At 38.8% G+C, this 9,465-nt stretch overlaps 1 protein-coding gene across 1 annotated transcript; it reads left to right on the top strand.

Annotated features, from left to right (window-relative positions):
• The first annotated feature begins 311 nt into the window (after positions 1 to 311).
• Positions 312 to 9,460, top strand: psmb2 (proteasome 20S subunit beta 2). Its single transcript, XM_016281286.1, has 6 exons — positions 312 to 539; positions 1,679 to 1,801; positions 2,312 to 2,382; positions 8,400 to 8,562; positions 8,652 to 8,701; positions 9,275 to 9,460. Exons 1-6 carry the CDS (start codon positions 449 to 451, stop codon positions 9,374 to 9,376), a joined length of 600 nt encoding a protein of 199 aa, XP_016136772.1. The 5' UTR covers positions 312 to 448; the 3' UTR covers positions 9,377 to 9,460.
• The last annotated feature ends 5 nt before the right edge of the window (positions 9,461 to 9,465 follow it).

The raw sequence follows: 9,465 nt of genomic DNA, 5'->3' as shown, positions 1-9,465 counted from the left end.
TTGTAATAATGTAAAATATGTGGAAAATAATGTGTTCTAGAGCCTGTTCTAGTACATCCCCGAAACAAAATCAAGACTTGGTAAAAGAGCATAATAGGACCCCTTTAAGTTTTTAGTAATTACCTTCACTTTTCCAGATCTGAAAAACTCCCTTATATTTCTTTATATTTTAATGACCATAACATTGTGCACTCTGTAATATTCCCCAAGAGTTTCTGTGTCTGCCCACCAGACAGATAAAGTGTCACTTTTTAGGGCTTACACCACTTCACCAAGTCCATTAACAGATCGTCACGTGACAGCAGAGCGCGCACTCTCTGATGACGTCTGAAGAGTGCGCCGCCGTTGAGCTCCATTCAGGTTTTGCTGTGTAATATCTGATTGAGCTGCACTGTTAGTCTACTTACTGATCACAGCGTGTTTTTTGCCTCTAAACTCGGTCCGCAACATGGAATACTTGATCGGGATTCAGGGGCCAGACTTTGTGCTGGTTGCGGCAGATAATGTAGCAGCCAGCAGTATAATCCAGATGAAACACGGTGAGTTTGACGTGTAGTAGCATGTTAGCAGCATGCTAACCTGCCAGATAACAATTCATAATAATCTATACAAGCATTGTAATGTTAGACCACAAAAATGAACCGCATTTCAATGTTTATACATATCTGTCTTCATTTACATGTTGTCGACACTTCAGAATATATGGCAATGCTAAGAAGTTTTAGCCGAAGTAGCTACCCCGTGCTAACACAGTTTGTGCTTTGAACTGATTTACATATTAATATATTCAAATCAGCCTATTCAACTTCATTTAGAATACTCTTTTAGACTTCAACGGGAGCAACACGTCAGTTATTATGTTGTGATTCTCCTCGAGTGTCCGTTGAGCGTCCTCGGATGAGTTTGCGGTTTATTTGTGAAAGTGAAAGTAAGATCGCCTCCAAACCTCCATAGCTAACGAAGGAGGAATATTAAAATTCCTTAAAGTTATTCACCACAAAGAAAACTCCATAAAGTAAAGTTAGTGTTGCTGTTTAAGGTCTAGGTTAAAACTTAACCTTCATCCAAGTCCCATCATATTAGAATTAAGACTTGGAAGTTTTTTTTAGCAGATACATATAGTGAAATTTAGCTGTCTGTATTTTTGAGAAAACGGAGTAAAAATGTTGACATATTCCATATACAAAATTTTGTCCAGTGCTCTCAAGAAGAACAGTGTCCCTCCCCCTAATACGTTTGTGGCTAGAAGGGATGCCGCAAAAATAATACCATTTTCTACCTCTTAGATTGTGTTTTATTAACGTCTAAACCTACCCCTTACAATAATGCAAAAACAGTAATTATTGTTGTACAGTGTGAGAGAAATGATGCTATATTGATGTGCCCATGCCCAGTAAATTTAGCTGTATCCCTTCTACCCTTAACCCCCTAATACCAGCTACGCCTGACAAGCAATAGCTAGTAGAAAATAATGCACTTTATTGTGAACTAAAGGCCATTCACTATATCTATAGCAAGAAGTAGCCCTGGTTTCTGTTTCCACAGAAGATGTCAATACAGGAAACTGTACAGGTCCGGAGGTCTCATAGACCACCAATGATCAACAGACTACCTAACCCTATGTGTTAGGGTTGTGTTGGCCATAATGTTAAGATAACTTGTTGTATATATTTACCAGATTATGACAAGATGTTCAAGCTTAGCGAAAAGATCCTGCTCCTGTGTGTGGGTGAAGCCGGTGACACAGTACAATTTGCAGAATACATTCAGAAAAATGTCCAGCTTTACAAAATGAGAAATGGTAAGTGTTCATTTCTTCTTTTTTTTTTTAACTGATTGTAATGGAAAGTATCCTGAAATCACACTCCTGTATAGAGCGTCAAGCTATACACCTGTTCAAGCTTAGCGAAAAGATCCTGCTCCTGTGTGTGGGTGAAGCCGGTGACACAGTACAATTTGCAGAATACATTCAGAAAAATGTCCAGCTTTACAAAATGAGAAATGGTAAGTGTTCATTTCTTCTTTTTTTTTTAACTGATTGTAATGGAAAGTATCCTGAAATCACACTCCTGTATAGAGCGTCAAGCTATACACTGTGTCTTGGTTTTGTCGTTTGTAACTCTAAACATAATTTACTTGAATGGTAGGAATAAATTCAATTTCAGTCTTTAGTTCAGAAGATTTCTAATACTTTTTCATTTTACGTGACAAATTCTCATTAGAATTGTACTTTGTGTAAAATTGATCATACTCTGGCGACTGTTTCTGTTGTTTTATGAATTGTTTCTGGTATATCTCTCTGTTTCTGCAGGATATGAGCTCAGCCCAGCAGCTGCTGCAAACTTCACAAGGAAAAACCTAGCAGACTATCTGCGGAGTCGGGTTGGTAGAGAATCTCTGCATTCAAGCCCAGAATGTTTTAAGATCCGTGAATGCACTTTTACAAATACAAATATCGGATAGTTTGTTTCCAAACCTTAATTTTTCAATAGATTAATTACACATTGTGTAGACCGGTGATTTCCAACCTGAGATGCATCTAGAATGGATCAAACATAGTGTTACTTGTAAAATGACCAAAAAGCAAATTATTTCCCCCCTTTTTACTGTAACTACACTTGATCTACATTATTCAAAGGGGTATGCAGGAAACCTGTGTGAAAGCAATAGAAATGCCATAAAAATGAAACACTTTATTATATTCAATAGGTAGTGTATAGTGACTACTGTACAAAACTTTGCGGTTGGTAATGTAATGTCGTAAAAAATATAATTACAATTTTAAATAACTATTTTCTGTTGTAATATATTTTAAAATGTAATTTTAGTACTTTGAGTGCTTTCAGTAGCCATTACTTAAGTCTTCAGTGTCACATGATCCTTCAGAAATGTTTCTTATTATTATCAATATTGAAAACGGTGCTTTTTAATAATTGTGTGGAATCCGTGATATTTCTTTTCCAGAATTCCAGTTAATAGAAATATAAGCATTTACTTAAAATTAAAATCTTTAATAACAGTATAAATGCCTTTACTTTACATTTGTATTCAGTTTAATGCATCCTTACGGTTTTTCTTTCAAAAAAATCGAATAGTAAAAAGAATCTAAAAAGAATAGTCGCCAGTGTAAATTGTATTTAAAAACAGATGCCAGTATGTTTTGAATGTGTGGAGGTGATATCAAGGTCTCAGAGGTCGTTGACACCTGCGCCTTCTATGTAATGTGATCCTCCTTATATGATACATTCTCCAAATGTGTGTGTGTGTTTAACTCAGGGCTACATGGAGTGCACCCATCTGTGTAAAAATGGGCTTGTCGCCATCCTGGCTCTTTTGTCTGGTAGTGTGTGTGTTAATTTGTTAGGAAGAGTGTAACTGCCTCCTGTCACAATAGCAGAGTGGAGAAAATGATTACAAAAAACAATTAGAGCAAGCCAAAAGGGGGAGAGGGTGGGAGTGGTGGTCTCTGGGGGGCTGGGAAAGTGCTAAAAGTTCATATATCTGCACACTTTTAGTTCATCTTAACCTAAATGCTGCTTGCCCGCAGAACTAGGGAATAAATCTGTAGGTTTCAATATTTTTCCTCAAATGTGCCTCAAAGCGAGGAACATTTGACTAATAGATTGTTTTGTTCACATATTGATACGTGCATACTGCCTTAATCCACGATATGTAACAATATTTATAGGAAAGTCTCAGATTCGTCTTTAAAATAAAGATTATGGGTACAACCTTGCGTATTATTTAATCCATTTAATTTGTGCTTAAACCCTTCGGGATGTTTAAATGAGAGAGATGTCATGCACGCTTTAAGGACCAGGTTTCTAAAAAAACAACTGGGCCTTTGGGGCTCCCCTGGAGTGGCTCCTCAGACAGATCTTTACGTAGAAAGAAAGAGGCGGCAGATGCTCAGATAGAGTCCAACGTACTGTTCAGAACTGGCTCTTTGCCTTTTTGCAGCCAAACACACATTTTCTCTGGTTGTTTTATGTGCTGTGCTTTTTATTTTAACCATGTGCTGCATCCAACATCCCCTTAAGCTCTCCGCAGAACAGTCCAGCAACAGTTTGCCATCATTGGCACACATGAAACATTATTGGCCGCTTATTCTCTCCCAGCACACTGGCACAAATAATTACTGGTGCCATATTGTGAGGCATTCCCCTGTTCCGCTACAGATGAACAATTAATACAGCAGATTGGGCAGAGATGCCAAAGAGGAGAACATGTCCTGGGGCAGCGGGCAAAGGGATGGGGAGCGCAGGAACAGAACATGAAAGCGAAAGGCAGGATGAATGAATGATATGGTACAATTATCAGTCTCTGTACGAAGCTTTTGTTTGGTGTCCCTCAGTTTTTGTAACAGGGACTCAGGTGAGAGGAAAGGCTGTAATGTTTGAACCGTAGCTCATGGGGTTGGTGGAGAATGTGGGAAACAGGTGTTGAGTTTATACAGAGGGGTAGATGACACTCGGGGGAATTTCATACAAACTCAAACCTTGTCTTTCAACAAGCCCCTGTTCCTCTAAACCCTCCCTGCTGGGAGTGAAGCATATTGCATAGGTGAGCTTCTCTAGGGGGTGTTTACTTACCCAAACGTGCCCCAGAGACGCGCCGAGAGCAGGGGGATGGCCCAGATCAGATTAAAGCCTCTCAGGTGAGTTGAGGTGGATCTGCTGTAGTCTCATCCACGCTGAAAGGAACTGGACGTGATACTATATATTCACATTTACACTCTTAAAAATAAAGGTGCTTCACGATGCCATAGAAGAACCGTTTTGTCTAAATGGTTCCATAAAGAACCTTTAACATCTGAAGAACCTTTCTGTTTCACAAAAGGTTCTTTGTGGCGAAAGAAGGTTCTTCAGATTACAAAAAGGTAAGAAAGAGACGGTTCTTTAAAGAACCTCTGAATGAATGGTTCTTTGTGGAACCAAAAATCGTTCTTCTATGGCATCACTTGAAGAACCTTTTGAAGCACCTTTATTTTTAAGAGTGTACACTCTTAAAAATAAAACTTCCGAATAGGGTTTTTCCACATTGATTCCATAGAAGAACCATGTTGGCTTTCCAAAAGAACCTTTCAGTAAACAATTCTTAAAATAACCATTTTGTGTGTGGTGAAAAGTTTTCTGCCACAACTAACCATTTTTGGGAATTTGAAACGTTCTATAGATGTTAAAGGCCTGTAAAAAAAAAATTGCAAATTTCTTTAAAAAAAATTGCACTCCCATTTTTTTTGCTAGGCTGTTGCTATGTGGAGTTTTTCTTAGGGCACGTCCAAATGAAGCCAGAGCTTTCCCTATCCAATCTTTTTTTTTTTCTCGTTCTGTAAACTTCTGTAAACACAGTTTCGTCTCAAGAAATATATGCGCACACACAAACCACTGAAAACAATGTAGTATACATGCCAGACCAGTATGTGGCGCTGTAAGTCGAACACTTGAAGACTTGGAGCAAGGGCATTAACCATAGACTGTAAAAAAACATGGACGTAGTGTCCGTGACGTCACCCGTAGGTTTTTAAAGAGCGTTTTTGAAGCTCAAAGTGGGCGGAGCCGGCTGTCGCCATCTTGGCAGCACGTCACCACTCCTGGATAATCGAAAATGGGCAAAGAGGCGGGAGCTGGTTGCTGAAACCACGCCCACCTAGCTCGACGGTGGTGACAGCAGCGGCAATCCACCTGCCACTCAAGTGGCCACACCCTTAATTATGCAGAACTTTAAGGCTTAATATAATTTAAACGGCTGAGTTATAAAAAAAATTCCCCCTCACAGTTGTCATGAAGGACAAAATTAGCTATATAGACTAAAATCATTTTTTGAACCAGGCTATAAACATGTTTTTATCTGCTGTAAAGTTGGGCATTTTAACATGGGGAGTCTATGGGATTGACTCCCTTTTGCAGCCAGCCTCTAGCGGCCAGTTGACGAATTACAGTTCAAGTCACTTCCGTGTTGGTTTCATGAGAGAGACCGGAAGGTTGCCGCTTGGCATAAACATTGTGAGCTGTATACAATTGCGAGCTGTGAGGTGTCTGATTAGCGTTGAGACATGGGGTGATGACAGCATCGTGTCACAAAATATACAGATTGGCTGTAGACACGAAAATGCAAGGATGTCATTTTCAGATTTATCCACTCTGGGACCCGGTTTAAAAAAATAGCGGTTTCACCGGATCCATCTGTATGAAATGCCAATACGATACAAAATGTATACAGCTAAATGCATCTCTGTGTGGACAGGCCCTTAGAATATCAAGCCAAAAGAGCTCACAAGTTTCTAAGATATTCTGGTCCTAGGCTCAGATTCCTCTTTCATTTTTTCACCTGTTTTATTGTCCACCAGCTAAAAAATTTTTTACATTTAGTCGCTTAGAAAAATAAGATCTCTCTTTGAAAGGAGGAGTATCTGAAAGTCCATTGAGTGTTTAAAGAGTCATTACTTGGACAAACAGGAAGTCTAGTCTGAATATTTAAGACCAAAATATACTTTGTTCTTTTACACGTACATGCAATTCAAATTGAATGGATACAAAGACATTTTTATCGCTCATAACCTCCGGAGAGAAAAATGGCAGACACTAGAAACTTCCTAATGCTGACCTACTGTCTTTGTGCACACTATTAAATGAAGCGACTATGTGCGTATGCTAGAATACAAATGAAAAAGAAAAACACTTGCATTTACATGTTTACTTCAGGCACAAGTGTTTGCGTCAAAACTGAGGTATACGTTGGGCTTAAAGAAACTTTTTGTAGTTTTGTGTATTTTTATTGAAGCACCGTACAGTCAAGTGAGAGGAATTTATTGTCCTAAATGTATCAGTGCAAGTACTGTGGATAGCTGTACATGTGCATTTGTTGCTGCTGTAAAGCAATCCACCCTTTTCGCAGAATTTCGTACCCATTCACCAAACTCCCAGAACAGATGTTTTTGGGAAGAGTGTGGGAAAGAAACAGAAGCCATTCACCATTAGAAGTCAGTGAACCATCAGAATAATTTTTTGAAACTGATATCGCAAGGTAAAAAACTTAGTTGCTTTAAATCATTAGTTAAGGGTAAAGTTGATATGTTTGGTCTCTCAAACACTCTTTGGAAGTCCTACAGATGTCTTACACTTGCACATTAAACTGTGAATTTTAACATTGGAAAAATGACACGCTTCACCTTTAAATCCACCCGATGGCACCAAATTTGGCAGATTGCAGTGGAGGCAGAATGTGGATTGAAATCTCCCTATCTGAGAGCCGTGCAGCCGGGAAACGTGGGGGAAAGCGAATGTAGTTTCAGCCGAACAGAGTTTTGAGATAGAGCGAGCGCGAGCAAGATAGAGGAAGGAATAGGACTAAAAGAAGTTTTAATGAGAGCTGGCACTGCTCCAGGGCATAGGGGTGAGGGCGGGAGACGGAGGGGAGGAGAGAGGAGGGGGGTAGGTGCTCGCGGCAGCAGGGGTGCCGTCTTCCTGCAGATGTCACACTGCTGGTGACACCAGCGACCCCCCCCAGACCGCTCCACACTCCCCTCCCTCTCCTTCTCGCCCCTTTCTCGGCTGTTTCACACCCCTCCCTTTGCTCTCCTCTCTCTTCTTCTCTCTCTCCCTCCATCTAGCGCATTCAAGTTTGGTGGTTGTTGGTGTTTTCAGTCAGATTTTTTGAGTCTATGCTTGAATTTTGCAACATTTCTTTTTCATTTTATCATCAAACTTTTGTTATTATACTTTTTTTTTTTTCTTTTTTTACAATGACTCTACTTGATTCTGATTGGTCAATTGCTGTCAAGTATTTTCCCCCAGGCAGTTGATTCTCTACATAACTCTGCTAGTTTCATGTCTCCCATATTGCGGAATCCAGTTTCCACCATGGAATAAAAATAAATAAAAAAGGTAATTTTAACTTCTCACAATTCTGACTTCTGTTTATAGTTTATATCTCATGTAATACCAAGAAATAAAAGTCAGAATTGTGAGATAAAAAACCATTTACCTTTTTTATTTTCTATTCTGTGGCATAAAATAAAAAACAATTGTGAGATGTAAATTTAGAATTCAGAGGAAAAATTCTGAATTATGAGATATGAACGATCTCTCGCAATTCTGAGTTTATATCTAAGAATTATGAGACAAAAAAGTCAAAAGAATTGTGACAAAAGTCAGAATTATCTTTTTTTTCTGTGGAAATATTGCATAATTTAAACACAAATTAATATTCTATGGCTATTTATGTGGTCAGTAGCCATGTGATGAGCTGAATAATGTACAATCAGATTTTTATCATTGCAAAATAACCTCCACTTTTTGTCTGTCTTATTTTGTGGTAATGAAACATATATTCGACTGTATTTACATCTCTTCATTTGTGGATTAAGTGATTAAAATAGCTTTTTTCTCTTTTTTTAGACTCCATACCATGTGAACCTGCTCTTGGCAGGATATGATGAGGCCGATGGTCCAGGACTGTACTACATGGACTACCTGTCAGCACTTGCCAAAGCCCCCTTCGCCGCACACGGATACGGTGCCTTCCTCACTCTCTCCATCCTGGACCGATATTACAGACCAGGTGATTCTGCACTTTCACTTATAAGGGTATAATTGCTGTTATTTTATTTACTGAGTTCTAATCCTGTTTCTCTGTTCTTTTCCCTCCAGATCTGACTCGTGAGGAGGCTGTGGATCTGCTCAAGAAGTGTTTAGAGGAGGTAAGTTGCTCTCCATATGCTGGTCTGTTCATCCATGTAATTTCATAATTACTGGTGGTTGCTGTGGGAAACATCACTATTACTATTGTTCACACTTGGAGGTAGATTCAAACATATCCCATAAACTTCTTCAAATCCCACATACTTCAAAATGAAAAAATATTGTTTACTTTTTGAAAATATTCTTTTTCTGTGATGGAAAAACTGATTTTTCAAACATTTAATTATCAATGCATTTTAGTGAAACATTTTTCACAATAGTTTGACAAAGTTCAAAAGAGAAGCATTTATTTGACATAGAGATATTTTGTAACATTATAAATTACTTTACTGTCATCTGTGCTGAATAAAAGTATTATTTTCTTAAAAAAAAAAAAAAAAAAGAGGTGGCAACCACTTTAGCGCTGTGCCTTTTGCGCCAACAAGAACCACATGTTCTTCAGAAAGTGTATAAATCCTTCTGTTTTGGTTCAGTGGGTTATACAAACCACCTCGGAGCTATTTCGATCATGGGTTTTGTCATGTTTGCGACCTTTTATAACTGTTTTTGTATATTTCCTTGTTCTCCAACAGCTCAACAAACGATTCATCCTGAACCTGCCTTCCTTCACTGTCCGTTTGATCGACAAAGATGGCATCCACGACATGGAGAAGCTTCCCGTGGGCTCTAAATGAGCAACTACTGTTATTCCCCTCTAGTCACACTCTTTTGTACTCCAAATGCAACCCTCTGTGCTCTAATAAAAACATTGACCTCTTGTTAA

The sequence above is a fragment of the Sinocyclocheilus grahami genome, unplaced genomic scaffold, assembly GCF_001515645.1.
Source record: "Sinocyclocheilus grahami isolate Dianchi unplaced genomic scaffold, SAMN03320097.WGS_v1.1 scaffold149.1, whole genome shotgun sequence".
Classification (NCBI taxonomy): domain Eukaryota; kingdom Metazoa; phylum Chordata; class Actinopteri; order Cypriniformes; family Cyprinidae; genus Sinocyclocheilus; species Sinocyclocheilus grahami.
The sequence above is the reverse complement of the archived record's forward strand: the minus strand, read 5'-3'. Positions and strand labels throughout refer to the sequence as shown.

Bases quoted from the DNA above. Each gene is read 5' to 3' on its own strand.
- psmb2 (XM_016281286.1), top strand. From the start codon at position 449: ATGGAATACTTGATCGGGATTCAGGGGCCAGACTTTGTGCTGGTTGCG. The intron at 2,383-8,399 runs GTTGGTAGAGAA...CTCTTTTTTTAG, and splicing joins CAGACTATCTGCGGAGTCGG to ACTCCATACCATGTGAACCT. The intron at 8,563-8,651 runs GTGATTCTGCAC...TTTTCCCTCCAG, and splicing joins GGACCGATATTACAGACCAG to ATCTGACTCGTGAGGAGGCT.